The sequence below is a fragment of the Apus apus genome, chromosome 2 (genome assembly GCF_020740795.1).
Source record: "Apus apus isolate bApuApu2 chromosome 2, bApuApu2.pri.cur, whole genome shotgun sequence".
NCBI classification, from domain to species: domain Eukaryota; kingdom Metazoa; phylum Chordata; class Aves; order Apodiformes; family Apodidae; genus Apus; species Apus apus.
In genome coordinates this window covers 154957773-154974934 of record NC_067283.1, presented here as the reverse complement: position 1 = coordinate 154974934, position 17162 = coordinate 154957773, and the positions used below count along the sequence as shown (strand labels likewise).

Below are 17162 nucleotides of genomic sequence, written 5' to 3'. Positions count from 1 at the left end.
CAATTCTATGATTCTATGAAGTAGATTTCTGCCAAAGATGCTCATACCACCAGCTGCCTGCCACTGTGGACAGCAAATGGCTGTCTTCTTTTTCTCCTTCTAGAATCGCTTCTTGTTAAAAACCAGTCCTTAAGAAAAAGCTTTGTCCAAAACACAGGCTGTGAAAACTTGAGCAAAGACTGCACAAGCCATCTGTTAAACACCTCTTAATCCCTGCCTTCATTCATTCCCTTTGCAGATGTGATTTTTCTCCTCTAGGATGCAGGCAGAGCTTTCCACCTCTCCCTGTTCAGCCACTGAAGAACCCTGCTCTGGCAATGGCTCCTGACCTGAACTAGGGTTCAACCAAAACCTTGAAGTAAAATATGTCTCCAGCTCATTATCAGTCCTCAGAGGCCTCCAGGAACTCATTGGATAGAGCTTGTCTCTGAAAAGGAGGCGAAGGGATTTCAGCCATTTAGTAGAGGATATGTACACTCATTATGATAAAAACAGCTTTATTCCCATTGCAACCTGAAGAGCCCATGAGATGTTTCCACCCACCTAGTGCAATACACAGCTGGCTACTGCTGCTTATTCTTTGTCCCTGGAACAGTGATCTCAAAGAGGCACTCAAGGAATCAGCCTCTGGCCCTGATGCCCGTCTCATTCCCAGATGAGTGGCTGGGAAGTAAAATTGTAACAGACTCTGGATTTATAACTGTACTGGATTTATACTGACTTGATATAAACAAGATCAAAACTGTCCCCAGTAGTAAGATATTCCCCATCTGGGGAATGGCTGACATGATTGCTGTATTTAAAAGAGCAGAAAAGGACAATTTGTCATGAAAAATCAAAGCATTTTCTTGCTTGTGGGACAAGAGCAGAATGATTTTCCTTTCACAGATTTATTGACTATATTCTGTTTGTCCATCAGGTTAGTAGGGCAGGTAGCTAGTGAGCACTCGAGCTGCAGCCTCATTTTGACTGACCATTATCACACACAACGTGATCCCAGTTTCCTGACTAGACAATCCTAACATTTAGAGGGAAGTTTCAAGCTCAAATATTCATTACGAGGGTGGTGAGACACTGGAACAGGTTGCCAAAGAAAGCTGAGGGTGCTCCTTCCCTGGAAGTGTTCAAGGCCAGGTTGGATGAGGCTTGAAACAACATGATCCAGTGGGAGGTGGGGGAGGGAACTAGATTGTCTTTAAGGTTCCTTCCAACTCAAACCACTCTATGATTCTATGATAATTACAAGTCTGACATTTGTTTTCCATGCATATTGCCCCTTTTTGCTTAAAGGCTGCCATTACTGCCAAAACCTTTCCAGGAGATATGTCCACTCAGCTATTCATAGATAGCAAAAGATGAAGGTCACAAACCTTCCAGAAACTGCTTCGATTTTGGTTTAAATGAGTAGATATTTGTTTTACAAAAGGGAAAAAATAAAAAAAAAAAAAAAATGACTTAATTTCCGTGTCTCACTTCATAGCAACTCAAGGGCAGCCTTAGCCTTTAGGCAAGGCACAACAGAGCTCACTGGTGGAGGAGCTTGCCAAAATTACCTAAAAAGGGTTTTTCAAGGCCAAACTACTACAGAGCTGGATGGATGCAGAATTACATAGGAAAGACAAGCAATACTCAACAGCTCAACTGTTCAAACAACTCTTCAAACACAATGAACTTAGTCCTTGAAGTGCTTTGAAAAGGAAAATAATCTCATTTAGCACTAATGTGCTCCCATCCCTGATGGGCCTGTGAAACCCAGCCTCCATCACCCACTTGTTACCATTTTCAACCCAGCACCTTTGTGATGTCTCCCACGCCACCCTCTGCCTTGGGAGAAGCTCCCTAAAAAACACCTAGAAAGATATCCAGTGCTCTTGCTTTAAACCTCCTCTGTGAAACCCTGCTTGGTGCAATGTCTCCAAAACAATCCTGACAACAGCAGATGTGCCACGACTTAATGCAGATCATGATGACTAATGCCCTCACGGTGTTTACATGTGCTCCCACACCCTCCCATATCCAAGCATCCTTGTATTTCAGCTGGAAATTTCATCTGTATTTCACCTCTTTTGGGTCAGGGTGGCTTTGTGGCTCATTCAGTACCAGCAGGTTGCTGAGGCTGGTGACCACAGTTAAAGCCTCCCGGGTGATTCAGTGGTTCAAATAACACATGATAAATCTAAACAGTGGATCAACAGTTACTGCTGGATACAGAAAGCAGGCGAGGTAGCCTCCCCATTTGTGGACCAACCCTGTAATTTTTCCAAGTATGTACCCTAACCCACCAGAGCTTCCCCATCTGCCTCCTTCCTGCTCCTCCACCTCCCAAACCAGTATGCCCCATCTCTGCCAGATTTATATCCTTTACATAGCAAGAAGCAGCCATAGCAGTGATCTGATTTAAAGAATCCAGTGGGAGAAGACCTCAGAAGACCAGCTCACCCATTTGCCTGCCTCAAAGCCATCTAAACCATCCCCAGACTGTTCAAGAAAACCATTGCTGATGGAAGCTAGGCTCTCAGTGCTTGACTATCCCAGCAGCCAGGAGGTTTTCCCTTGTGCCTAAATTAAATCTCTCTCATTGCAATTTGAGTCAAATCCCCAGCAGGCAGAGAAAGCTGATTACTCCCTTTCCACAGCTACTTTCTACTCATTTGAAGAGTATTTTCCTTTCCCATCAGTCTTTTCTCCTTGAGAGAAGAGTCAAACAGTTTCACAGAGCTCACCTCTTCCCACCATCAGCGTGGAAGTACCAAACATCTCCAACACACCATCCTGTCCCATGCAAATACTTCCACAGTCACATGCCACAACAGTCATCCTGCTTGAACACAACAGAGCATCTCAGAAAGGTACTGCTCATCCCCTTTGTTCACACTTATGGCTCTTGGTGGCTTAAATCTGCACATAATGAATCTGAGACCTGCTTTCTGAGTTCTTAGGAAAGGGGAAAGTGGGAACTGGGAGGATCCTGGTGTACTGGAGTAAATGTACGCCTCCTTCAACTGAGTAGTAAGCTGTAGCTGGGTAATAGGGCAGCTGTCACCCTTCCTAAGCTGCCTTCATGGCAATAAGCCATTAAGTACTGCAGCTCAAAACAGGCACCAAACCCCTCAGGAATGCCTGGACACGCAATATCCCAGATGTGCATGGTGAGTTTTTAATTTCAGCTGAAGACAAAGGACTAATATCAGCCCTGTTCTGCTCCTGGGGTCACTCGGTTAATGCCAGTGTTGCTCTTGCCTTCACACCAAAGGGTGAATTTGGCTCAATATTACTCATGCTGAAGCACTGAATCCCACAAAGGTTTTAAGCTCCCAGCCACTTGATCGTGTTCCTCTCCCATGTCCCCTTCAGATGAAGAGATACAGGGTGATGCAGCATTTGCCTGCAGAAGAGTCTCTGCCAGGGCTGTGCGGAGCTTGCTGGCTCCAGCTCACAGGGGAAGAGCTGCAGACCCACACTGCTGCAACCCCACCACCTGGAGTTTTGTCAGGAGTTAAAGACCTGAGTGAATCCACAAATGTGGAGAGGAAGCTCAGTGGAGGAAAAGTGTCAGCTGTGAGTATTTATCGAACTACCCGCTGCATCGCCAGGCAGCTGGATCCACAGCCAGTCACGAAGGAGGTAGGATGACTGCTTATTATGCTGAGCCAAATCCTCCTATAATCACCTTATGTGCTACCTGTCTTCTTTCAATATACTCAAGTGTTTTCTCTCCTAGAAGCACAGAACTGAAAGGGATTTCCTATCACTCTCATCTCTGACACCTTCCCTATTGATGTGTTCAAACACTACTTATTTTCTAGTGGAATGCCTTCATAGATAGCTTTGTACAGCATATGGGAATGGCACTAACCATTCATATCTCCCAGCAAAATAATAAACTCAGGTTTCCTTTGCTGCCTGGCACCTGGAGCACACCACAAGCTCTACCAGTAATCCCCTTGCTCTAAAATCCCAGCATAAATCATCCATACATTGACTCCAGGTCATGTCCAAACTCAAATGAGATCCAGCCCAAACTCACTCTGCAAGGCATACTGACAGACTTCTGTTAGTGATGAGAAAGCAAACAGTTAAAACCAGGTGACTACCAGTTAAGCAACAACGTAGAATCACAATTCACCCCCCTCTGGTAAGAGGCCACATTTGAAAAATAATGTAATTATTTTTAAGAAGGAGCTAGTCTGTGGGTTGGTGCATTTGGCCATCTAAGGGCACCACATGTCCTCTCTACTTCCTAATTGCATTATGAGAAAGAGAGGAAGGGGAAACTGCCTGCCCAGCTGGTTTGTACTCTCTCTTCTTCATGCTATCCACACGTGCGGAAACTCAAGGGGACTATATTGGATTTAGTGAGAAGAGCATCCCTGCTGAGCAAAGGAAAGACAAGCTTGTGATTTGCAGAATCACAGCCTGTTCCTGCAGGCTGCCACAGACCCTGGGGAAAGGTACCCCTGGGAAAACACAGCAGCTGCTCCTGCTGTGGAGCAGGAGATTGGCGAACCCCAGAAATCCCCAGCAGCACTTATACCATTAACTTTCCCCAGTCTCAGCACAGAGGTCTCTTGAGACAGGCAGGAGTCCAGCTGGAGTGTTCCTTCCTCACTCCCACTTTGGCCTCTCCATATCCAGGGAGAGTCCAGCAACAACAGCACAAATCCCCAGGAAATTTTAGGAAACGTTTCCAGTTCAAGGGCTCCACAAAGTACAAGAGCAAGAGGTACAATCAGCTCCTGAGAGACACTCTGCATGCAGCAGCAGCAGCCTGGAGAGGACAGGGTGATTGCAGGAAGAGGTGCCAACAGCACAAGCGCGGAAGGTTTGCAGAGGATTTGGACCTCAAAAGCCCAAATGTTTGCAGCTCAGCAATGTTCACCCTGGCACAGCTCTTGCTAACTGAGCAAACGGAGGCTTCTTATGCTCTGTCAGGGAAATGACAGCACTTGGGACTTTCTGTAGCACCCTTCAGGTTTGGGGCACTGTGCAAATACAGATGCACACAGCCTGGGATGACACCTGCAAGGGTGCTGCAGCTGGAGAAGCGGAAACAGAAAATAATTAAGTGGTTAGCCCAAGGTCACAGTTTCACTTACAGGCACAGAAACAGCTCTCAGCTGTGTAGCTCAGCCAATACTCCCGGATACACCAATCTCACAAACTCTTTCCTAGATCCCCTGTGCAAATTGAGAGTGGTTTGATGCCTGAAGACTTCGAGCCAGGCAAAACTGAAAACTCCCCTTCAGCAGAAAAGTACAACTATTGAATCAGAGGTGATACAGCAGGAGAAGTAACATCATTGTTAAGAAAAACTGAGAAGTATTGCAAACATGAGAACTGACTGTTCTCAAGGTATGCAAAAGGCCTTGTTCTTATCCAGATTCCAAATCTCACGTGGTCAATGATGGTAGAATATAAATGTTAAACCATTCGTCTCCAAATAAATCCTCCCAGTCTTACTTAAGTGAAACACTGCTATAATTTTCCATTAAAATTATTTCAGAACTGCCACACCTTTACAAAAACATATTTGTTCATTAACATCAACATTTTTACAGAGGAAAAGCATGCTGCTGGAAAACCTGGATCTGATGTCTATGCAAGGGAGTCCCTACAGAGTTCGAGGACCTTAAAAGAATCCACGCGACGTCTGTGCACTCTCCATGAAGTACACAGACCTCCCATAGCACAGGGCAAGCACTTTCAATGGAAGATCTTCAAGATATAGCAAGATCACACCAGACCTGCATGTTTATTTCCTTCCCACAGCCTGCTCAAGGAAGACATACACTGAAAGTCTACACTCCATGCTTTATTTCCCCAGGGAAAAAAAGGATTTATTCTCCTTTGCTGCACATACAACGTTGGGATGTTTTCAGGAAAAAAAGAAATAATTACAAAATGTTGTGAGTTGAGAGAGAAGCTAAGAAGGCATTGTTCCTTCGGGTAGGAAGCACATCACAAAAGGTGCCTGGAATTCATGCAAAGTGGAGATAACAATGAACAAGGACTTGCAGAGCCCTGGAATCTCATAGGGTCAGGGCTGCTCCCTGCGTACACTCACCTGTCTTGGCAACACACATCCAAGTCAGCTCTGTAAGTTTGGTCAACAATACACCCTGCAAAAACACACAGGTGCTGTACAACCCTTCAAGCTAATCATTTCCTTGTCAGTGAATGCCATCGTAGAGACAAGATGTTCAAAATAATTCAGCACAAACTAACAAGCTCAGCATCCGTGCAAGTTCTTGCCATCAGCACCTTTGAACCCTCTCTAACGTTAGAAATCAGAGTAGAGCTCAGATGCCTAATTCTGATCAGCCTTGTCTCTGCAGATAAGGCTGGTGAGGAGGGGGAGAGAGAGCAGAGATATATTGGTACAGTCTCACTATGGTCCTACGTGCTGTAAGAACCAAGATGTAAGACTTGATTGATTTGATAAAGACCATCCATGAGTGGGTAGGCAGAAGAGACCACATGAGTCAAACTCAAACAAGAAAACCAGAAAGTGAAAGGCTCTCCTGCAACATCCTCAGGCTCCCATTCCCCTTCATTCCCATCTCCAACAAGTTGCCAAGACTGCCAAGAAATACTGAAAAAACATCACCACAAGACTCTTAACCAGCTTCACCATGGTTTGCTAAGGGATAGTTCAAACACTTGGCTCTACAGTTTCCTTTTGTCCTTATTCTCTATTAGCACTGCTATAATGCATGTGTAGCATCAGAGCATATCAATACCATTGTCCTACCAAGCTAGGAATGGTATAAAACCAAAACAAAAAATGACCCCAAAAACCTTGTCTGTGTTCTTTAATTAAAGGGGTTTTCATCTTGCACGATGGTCAAACAGCAGTCGTGCCAAACCAGTGCAAGAAGTTACCTCTGTCTAACTGAAATAACAGGGTCAGAGGGAAATCAGACTCAAAGAGCCCAATTTAAACTCATGTTTTTGAGCTGGATCTGAACAGCTGCAGCATGGTTTAGGGATGTTTGTCTCCAAAACCAAACCTAAATACAGCACTTTCACCCCCCACCTTCACTGAAATCAAGGAAAACTGCTTCCTTTCCTTGTAAGAGCAACTCAGCCAGGGCAACTCTGTCCTTGGCAAATCCAAAACGGCTGCTTGGACAGCAGCAGTCATCCCCTACAAGCCTTTACTGGTCCTTTTTCTCTACAAAGAAGCTGTGCCTGTACCAGGGTTACAAATATTTCAAACTGCCAGGGCCAAAGACTCCAGAAAGGAGATTTATAGCAATAAATAATATTAATGACACAGGAGGACGAAGCTTCTTGTCCTAAGAGCTCCAAAGGCACATGAAAAACAGCACTATAAATGTCACCACCGCAGACACCAATGATGACGAGGTGCCACCCCTGAGGAAGAGAGGCAACGTGGGCTTGCTCAGAATGACACTCAGTCAGGAAATTGAGGTAGGTAACCTAGATGAACAATGCTCCACAGCATCAACAAAACCCTGGCTTTGCTTAGTGGGGAGATTCAGGAGGCAGCCAGGCTCCAGCTTTCCTCCCAGTATGGCCAAAGGACACATCCTGATGCTCACGAGTTGACTACAGGCTGGGGAAAAATGAGTTGTGAAAATGTAAACAAAGCAGCAGCCAGTTGGAAAGAGGATGAAGAAAGCAATTTTAGGCTTAAACCCCAAAGGACCAGCTGAGAGGTTAGTTGCAGATGTAATAAAGCACGCCTGGGGGAAAGGAAGCTCAATCTTCCTGCAGCCAAACCCACTCTCAGATGTGAAAATACTTGCATGGATTATAAAGAGCTTACACCAACTCTGTGTTGTCCAGATAACACTCCAAACACCTAGAGCTGAGGGAGCAGCAGTATCTGGTCATGTCAAATTAACCATTTTTTTCCTAGCTGCTTAGTTAAATAATACCACGCTCTGTGGGAACATAACGACTTAGCTGCCTGCTCGAGAAACTTCTGCTTTAAGCCAAGCCAAAGACTCCTTTCTCTCTTCCCACACTGCCTTGTCCTCTGCCCACTTCCAGAAGAAGGATCAGCAGAGGACTTGCACCAGCAGCTCATCTGCACACCTAGGCTGGCTTCATTTCAGGCTCTGCATGAGAAGTATTCCTGCAGCAGACATCACGATTTCTTTTCTCTCACCATGCAGCCTCCCTCAGCTTTGCCACGCCTGGGTTGCCTGCAAAGGCAGCACAAAGTCCTTCCTGTGTGGGACGAGGGTCACCCAATAAATCATACTTGTGGCCATCACAGCCTCCAGAGTCAGACACTTCAGATGGTGCTGCTTGGGCTGAAGGCTGAAGCCTTGCTGCTGGTGGGACACAGCCCTGCAGGCTCACTGGGAACATATGGAGCAGCAGGGCTACAAAGCTGCAGGAGATGGGTCCCAGCTGTCTTACCTGAGCTCAGCTTGACCACATTGAGTAGGCTGGGTGTCAACATGGAAAGCCCTAGCCCAGCAGGTTACTTCCCTGCCCTCTTGGTTTCACGTAGATCCCAGCCTGCTCGGTGGGAAGACACGGAAACAACGTGAAAGAAGATGACTGCAGGGATGTCAACATCAATGCAGCCAGCTCCTTCCAGGCCCCTTCCAAGTGGGAACCCAGTCCTGGCCCTACCTTTGAGCATCCTTTAACCAGCACATCTATACCAAGACCAAAAGCTGGGTGTCTCTCTCAAGAGGATCCCGATGATGTCAGTTACACACCAGGAGCAGCTCTACCCAACACCCCAAAAAGCCCATTTCACTACACTGAAGTGGCTGGGCCTGCACGAGGCCCGGGCAAACACAACCAACGCTGTGTCTTTAAAAACCACTTCAGTGCAGATGTTGTTTCCATGGTAACTAGTGGACCAAATACATTAGTGTTTCTAATAATAAACCAAACCTTCATCTTGGAAAATGTGATCCCCCTCCTCCCCTTTACCATCATCACCCTTCCTTTCTTCCTTTCCCCTCCCCTTTTGCTGAATTAAGCCAGCAGTTAACAAGCAAGGCATAATTAGTATATAATTGCAAGGGCCCAGTAACTCCCATTGCCCAGGCAGATGGAGAAGCTCTAGGTGTAGGTAGGGAGAGGGGCACTTTATTCTCTGTGAATCTGGGAACTGTCCAAAAAGGGACGGACTACTAACACAAATAAATAAATAAATAAGATTCGGAAAAGCACAAGGTGGAAGAGAGGAAGAGAGGAGCCTAAGAAGTCTCTTTTGACCACCCTGCTGTCGTCTATGTTGCCCTGGCACCCATCCCACTCTCTGACTGAGGGTGCAGACGCCCAGTGATAATTTCTAGGAATCTTGCACTTTTTTTTTTTTTCCCAGAGGCTCCGTCCGAGACGCGGCACCGGCTCCGTGTCCCCGAGAGCAGCCAAAAACTTCACAACTCCTCCCCTCCGCGGTCCCCTATTTCGGAGTGGGGAACCCCCCCCCCCCTCCCCAAAACCAACCAAACAAAAGAAAAGCGTGGGGCAGCGAGAAGGAGCCCGGAGAAGAGAAGGAGACACGAGAGACACACGGAGCGGCGAAGGGAAGAAGGGGGGCGGCGAGGGGTGGTTCCCCCTCCTCTCCCCCCCCCCAAGAAAATAAGACACGTGTGAAGATTTCGCGCATGGGGAGCCCACGGGAGAGAACACGGGGTTGGTTTCCCCCCCACACGTTTAGCGGCTTTTACATCCGACCGCCCAGCGCAGGGATGCAGGGATGCGAGGACGGGGGGAAGGCAGTGCAGCAGCCCCCGGGGGTGTGTGTCCCCCTCCCCAAAGCTGCGGTAAGGGTGGGAGGAAAGGGGAGAGGAAGGGCAGCGGTGAAGGGGGAGGGTGATGCAAAGCCTCACGCTGTGTCGCCACGGTCCCGGCGACCTCGGACTGCAGCAGGGCTCGGGTCTGTCCCCGGCGCCCCTTCGCTCAGGTGCGCGGTACCCAAGAGCCGCACGGCGAGGATGCTCCGCTCCATTCCGGCCGCATCCCCTTCCCTCCCTCTTTATTTTCCCCCGTCCCCCGTGTGTCCCCCTCCCCCAACACCCCCCCCCCCCCGTCTTCTCTCCCCTCCGCTCCTCCCTCCGGCGGGACTCACCATGTCTGGGCTGAGCTGGGCTAAGATGGCGAAGGCGGAGAGCCGGTCACACAGGCACTTAGTCCGGGAGGCGTCGAGCGGGACCGTTCGGCAGCCGCGCCAGGACCAGGCGCCGGGCGGGGAGGCGGAGGCGGAGGCTCTGCTGGAGGGAGGGACGGGGCGGTGGAGCGGGGAGAGAGGGAGAGCGGCCGTCAGGGCGGGCGGGGAGAGGGCATCGCGTCCCCAGCGGCATCCACCCCCCCACCTCCTTCCCCCGCCGGTCACTCCCACCCCCATCCCACCACCACACCCGGACCTGGATCTTCTAGTCTTGTTCCTGGCGCTGGTTCATCACCGCGTCCCCCGCGGAGCTCTGACCCGTCCACCCCCCAGGCTGCCCTGCCTCACTCTCCCCACACACACCTCCCTAACCCCACAGCCCACACAGCCCATGTGCACACGCGTAGCCACAGAGCCTTGTCCAACACACCACATGCACCCCATATAAGGATGCAGAATCCTGTATCCCTGTCCCACGTATCCTATACACAGATGAGTAACCCTACAGTGCAATCCCACATATCCCTTATACACTTTCCCAACCCTACAGCCCTCTCCCACACACCCACTATGTGGATGCTTAATCTTATAGACCTGTGACACACACCCTGTATTAAGGATAAATGTTCCTATAGCTTCTCCTACACAACCCAAATACACTGCTTAAGCCTATAGCCCTGTCCCACATATCCTATATATAGATGCATAACCCTATAGACCTGTCCCACAGACCTTATACAAAACTCGTTCTACCCCATAGCCCCACCCCACACCCCATATACTCTCCCTGAACCTCTGTCCTAGACCTCATAAACCTGTCCCCCTCACCTTGCCCTCCCCCTCAGACACAGACCTCATTCAGCCACATGATTCCCACAAGGAAGTGCACCCTTCCCATCCCCTACACTAATTACCCCAATACATAACTCCACCCCTCCCCCACACCCCGGAAACCCCTTCCCAATTGCTCCACAGGTGCCAGCCCCATCTCCTGCTGTTCCTCCCCCCTCCCCTTTTTTCCTCCCCCCAGCTTTCTGGGGTCAGTGTCTCCATAGACAATGACAGGACCCCCCTGAGGCCTCCAGAGCTCCAGGCAGGGCTGGGATCGCCCTGCCTCATGGCCAGAGGGACCTCCAGAGCTCAAAAGGACAAAGTCCCTGCTCTCTTATGACATCTTTTCAGGCTGTAGAATGGGGTAGGGGTTGTAGGTGGGAAAGGCTCGATGGAAAGTTTGCCGTTGTCCCACAGATGGGATGGTTTCATCAAGAAATGTCATTGCAGCCCCATCTTCATGTGAGCAGTAAAGGCTAAGCTCTGCTTCATGTGCTAGGGTACAGCCATCATCCAAGAAGTACACTCATTTTCCACCCATTGCTTTTGTGTCTTCTCTGGACCACTCTCTTGAAACATGGTCACTCACGGGGTGCAAATGCAGAGAGTAAGTGCAGAAATACAATGGACAAGGTGAAGGTCAGGATCCATGTGGATAACCTGGGCTTCACTGGAGCCTGGAACAGGATGTGGAGGCAGAGCAAAAGGGCCATGTGACCTCACTGGTGGAACATGGGTGCGAGTCGTCCCACCTGCACATCTGACCATTCTCAGAGGAGGGGACTAGAAAAGAATGCCAGCAGCAAGCTCAAGCAGCTCCAGATGGAGCCAAGCTGCTCAGAGCCCTGGGTGTATCACAGATGGCCTGGACTTCTCTGTTCTGCTGACTCCAGCAGATCTGCCTTGAGTTGCAAAGAAGTTTCTTGCAGGTCTCAACTCCATGCACACACTGACCCATTCCTCACCCAATGGGAGAGCCTCCCTCCAGCTCCATAAACCATTCTGCAAGACAGTGGAGAGAAAGGGCTGGGTGCCAACAGGGTGACAGAGCATCAACACAGGCTGGTGATTCTGTGGTGATTATCCACTTGGGTTCAGTTTAACACATGACACTGAACCTCCCGAAACATCTCTGAGTTGGATTAAAGCACTTTTCATAGTAAATAAATACAGTAACAAATAGAATAGAATAGAATAGAATATAATAGAATAGAATAGAATAGAATAGAATAGAATAATAAAACCAAACTAATTTTACTGTAGAAATTGTCAGTGACACAAAATCCAGATGAGGTGTGTTTTGTTGTTTTTTTTTTTTTTTTTTTTTTTTTTTCTGGCATCCAGCCAGGCCTTTCTAAATATCTGGACACTCTTGCATGGTGATCCAGCTGATGGGACATCAATCTGTCTCCTCAGAGCACAGTCAGCTCTTCACATGCACTTCACTGATCTAAGTCACATCATCTCTTGGAGAATCTCAGGGTTAGGGCATTGTTCTCTGGTCTCTTCCATGCACCTTCTACAATTCACCAACACCTTTCTTGGAAGGGACTGAGAGATCCAGAGCCAGTCTCAGAGGGAATATAAATTCTATATCCTACACTACATGTACCACCTATATTTCCAAGGACTGTATTAGCCAGTCTTTCTGTTTATTCACTGTCACCAAGACAAATGTCTTACTTATGATGTGTACAAATAATGATAAATGCTCAGACTCCACCAACCAGTCATGTATTCTCATATAAAGTATTAATTGAGCTTGACAAGATATATTTTCCATGCGTTGATTGCTATTATTTTCTCTGCTTTAATGAGTATGCTATTATTCAATTACAATCACAATAATACACAATCCTTGAATTTTTGGATCCTGTATCAGATGGTTTTTATTGTGCCTAAGACAGATGTGAGTTGGAGGGCTCTGGAGTGAGGCTGTTGTGCCTACAGACACATGCTCCTCTCTCCAGCTTTTGGGAACACTTCCACCCTTCTTTTATTAAAGAGCAGTGATCCCAAATTAACTTTAGCCTGCTCTTTTAAAACTCTTGCATGCAAAATTACTCTGCCTTGTTTTTCTTAAAAATGTCTTACTTTATTGGATGAAGTATAGCATGTTTTCTGGCTGCTGGGGTAATGAAAAGTATTTTATTAGCCTGGGATGGGGATTAAGGAACCAGGCCCTCTTCAAATTACAGAATACAGGTGTTTATTGAAATTTCTGCATTATTATAAATAAATCTGTCATTTCTAGTTAGTAACAAACCAACACCGTTAGGAATTATTTGGGGTTTAGTAGACTCTAAATTTTCCTTTTTCTTTTTTTTTCATTTGAACCACCCTGAACAATAAAGTTCTTAGAGTTTTTGTTTCGCTCAACTTTTTCTAGGTTCTAATTTGAATTGCTTGCTATCCATTTTTATCCTTTGTCCAAACCTCTACAACAGCTTTTAAAAAACAGATTTTACTTGGGTTTTTTTGTAGATAACGGGTCTATTTGTCTCTGCTTGGGTTGGTTTGTTTGCTTTGTTTTTGTTTAGTTGGGGGTTTTAAAGTGCTCTGGTTGTCTTTTTTCATGTCTAGGTTTGTGGATATCTAGAAAAGTGCTTATATAATTAACCTTATTTATTTTTTTTTTCTTTTTAAGCAGCTTTTACAAGAAACAAATATACTTAGAAGTATAATTCTTAAAGCAGCAAATATGTGCACATTGACATACAAGCACACCCGTTGCCCCCAAGCAATTTGAACATGTGAATCCAGTTGCCTTAACATCACTTTCAATCCTGAAGCCCAGCTTTACTCATTTACCAGCTTTCAGAGGACAGATCTGGGCCAAGCATCAACAAAAGTAACCTCATCCAAAAGAAGAAAGCAAAAAAAAAAAAAAAAAAAGAAAAGAAAAGAAAAGAAAAGAAAAAAAGAAAAGAAAAGAAAAGAAAAGAAAAGAAAAGAAAAGAAAAGAAAAGAAAAGAAAAGAAAAGAAAAGAAAAGAAAAGAAAAGAAAAGAAAAGAAAAGAAAAAAAAGAAAAAGAAATCAGAAATCCTACCAAAACAGGAAACCCCAGGGAAGGTATCAGGAAAGAAATAACACTCCCTCGATGCTGCAGCTGGTCTCACACTCCCCTGGTAGAAAAGCTGCCAGCACAGCAGTGAATAAAATATCAGAATAAAGTCTATCCAGGGTCAAAGCCACCCTTGGCACAGGCTGATATCCATTTCTAGATGCAGATGCAGAAGAGCACACAGTTTTATCCAGGTAAAAAATTAAAAATTATAATAACTGCCCTTTGCTCTTTCACGACCTGGACTGATGCCTGCTTATTTATCCCACTGGATTCAAAGAAATCAATTGGATCAAAGCCATCCAGTTTTTACTTTAAAAGCTGATATAAATCACACAAAAGATGGGTGCTGTGAGACGTGCTGAGTCAGAAACTTCATATAAATCACTGCAGGATAAGTCCAACTATGCCATTTAATAGAAAATGAAAACCTGGCCCTCATTACTATCAGTGATTATTAATTGATCATTACCTGTTATTAAACTACTCTGAATATTCAGATGCTGGGTGCTCCAAAGAGCATGCCCATTCCTCTGGTTTTAAGCTCCTAGGAAAAATAACTCCTCTCTCATCTTTTCTTTCTTCTTTGCAAACCTTATTATCTATTCATTTGGCCTTGCAGTCCTTTTGATAGGAAGACCTCTGCACCCTTCTGGGACATGTCTTGCAGATGAGTTGGGAGAATGGATTTATAAGTAGGAGGATATGCCTGAAGAGTCACAAGCCTCTTTTGACCATCCACGTGCTGTTATGTGGCAAGAGACAGGCCAAGCTCAGCCTTCAGAGAGCTGAGTGGAATGTTTCTTGGGTATCACACCATCAAGAGGGTTAACTGATAACATCATCTAAGGGTTTGTTCATTCCTTTACCCATGGCACTCAGGCAAGGTGCCAGCATTGCCTTATTCCCAGGTGGGCATGATATTATGAACCAGCCTTCAAGCCTAGTTTTGAGATTCATGCTGTGTTTCTTTATTTTAAAATTAATTTCTAGTCCACCTGGCTGCTGAGAAACTCCTAAAGATGCAGGATTCAGTTGTAACTGAAAGGCTTCAAAATCGCAGCTGTATTGGTGTGAAATCTCATCAGTAATGCCAATCTTGTGATTTTGGGTAGTCCTATTCATGGCTTCAGAATGTTTGAGCCTGTCCAGCTATATCTGCTGCAGGTGTTGTATTCAATACCACTGAGAGAGATCTCCTAGGATCTCTTTGTGGTCCAGAGACTCGGATCTGAGGGAGTTTCCATCTTGTTGGATGCATCTAGTGCTTTGCTCAGACAAGGCTTTGTAGATTCAGCCAGCAAAAGTGATGGAAAGCCTCCCAGGTCAGAGCAACCTTCAAATCCTAAATTATTCGATCACTGAATTTTGTAACATAAAGATTGTTTCACTAAGATCTGTTTAAGAAAAAGTGATATGATAAGGCTTTGAGCAACCTGGTCTTATGGAAGATGTCCCAGCTCATTGCAGGGGTGTTGGAAGGAGACGATTTTTAAGGTCCCTTCCAATCCAAATCATTCTGTGATTCTAGGAAATCACAAAGCAGGGATATTACAAAAGGGACATATTGCATGTGTCCTGGTTTAAGCTAAAGGAACAGAAGAGTCATATCCAGCAGGGAGGAGTAGACTAGGTGGGCAGAAAAACTGACCAAAGTATTCCATTCCATATACCTGTGCAAGCCTGGTGTAAGGTCGGGGATTACGGAAGTCAAGCACCTTCCTGTTTCCTCTCCCCTTCTCTTCCATCCATGGCTGGCATCCGGGGAGGACTCCATCCATGCATCACCATTCATCCCTAAGCTCCTGTGTTCCTGCCCCTCATCACTCTCCCCCAGCTCCTGTCTCTCTGCCCTCTCTCCAGCAGCTCCGGGACATTTTGGGGCTGCTCACAGCTCAGGAGATGCCGGGAGAGTTGCTGGGGTTGAGGGGAGACAATAGGGGTTTGCACATTCCTGAACACGTTTGTATATATTTGTCCATATTTTCTTTTATCGTTAGTGTTTAATTAAAGCTGTCTAGTTTAGTTTTGAATCTGGAAAGTCTCTCTCCTTGCTCCCTCCCCTTTTGCTAAGTTGGTGGGAGGGCAAGTGGACTGAGACTGTTATTGTCACTGGTTTAATTCCTGATCCTGACTCAAACCATGACAGCATATTTGAATGTAAAATACTTTCATCCTGGAGAAGAAAATGAGATATTAATAAACAGGTCCATAAGGGGAGATACATGTGTATGTTTGTGTGTGCATGCCTGTGTGTACAGATGTCATCTGGAGACCAGAAGTGACCCTTTGTCTTCTCAGCAAAGCCTCTGATTCTGCACAAAAATACTTTGAGTTTGTAATGGAAAACCCACACTCACAGCTCAGTGGCAAAGCAGGAGAGCAGAATTTGAGTTACTCTCAGATACTGAATCCAGGTACACTAATGGAGAAGCAGAATTATTTCCAGTCTCTCTCAAGAGGAGAGGGAAGAAAGAGGAAATCTACTAAAGGGAAAATGTGGGCAGAATATCAGACAGCAGTGTAAGTCAGAGTGATTACAAGCCAGTCAGAGAGGAATTGTAGAAATCCCCAAACCAGACTGGTGTAAAAAACATTGTACTGGAAGGGTTAGCAGGAAAACTGACAAGTTGGTTTTGTCTCTAATGTCAATGGTCAGATTTATCTCCAGTGTAATTCCAATGATGTTCCACAAGGAAATATTTCACCATATGTTACAACACGGCCATGAACATTATCTGAGCACTTGATGGGAAAAAGCAATTAAGCACTGTCTTGTAGATTTAAATAGGAGCTAAGCACATGCTTAAGGACTTTCTCAAATAGAAGTACTGTTCTGAATAGGAGTTTGCACAAATGGAGAGGCTTTGTTGTGAGAAGAGGTATGGATCCAAAAGAGGTTTTAAAAATGGGATATATATTTGAGACTTAAATAATGCAAACAATCTCCAGAGTTTTCTTCCAACCTCAGTGATTCTGTGGGTCTCTGATACTTCTTGCTTCATGTGGGCCATTCCCCCCTTTGCTAACCAGGCAGGTCATGCAAGTGCTTGGCATGGCTCCAGCTGGCAGATTGATTATTAATTTGGAGAATGAACCAGAGATGAAGTCAAAGTTAATCCTTTTTGTGGGATTCCCAAAAGCAATTTTCATTTCCA

The 17162-nt window shown here is 45.9% G+C and overlaps 1 protein-coding gene across 10 annotated transcripts in view; it reads right to left on the bottom strand.

Moving 5' to 3' along the window:
- Window positions 1–17162, bottom strand: part of ADGRB1 (adhesion G protein-coupled receptor B1) — a 286572-nt gene that overhangs the window by 79124 nt on the left and 190286 nt on the right. For 8 of the 10 annotated variants that reach the window (XM_051612439.1, XM_051612442.1, XM_051612443.1 and 5 more), the window contains one exon: window positions 10070–10211. In XM_051612439.1, coding sequence (XP_051468399.1) covers window positions 10070–10211 — 142 coding nt within the window. The remainder of the gene's footprint in view (window positions 1–10069; window positions 10212–17162) is intronic. The other 2 variants (XM_051612441.1, XM_051612445.1) reach the window with 1 other exon arrangement.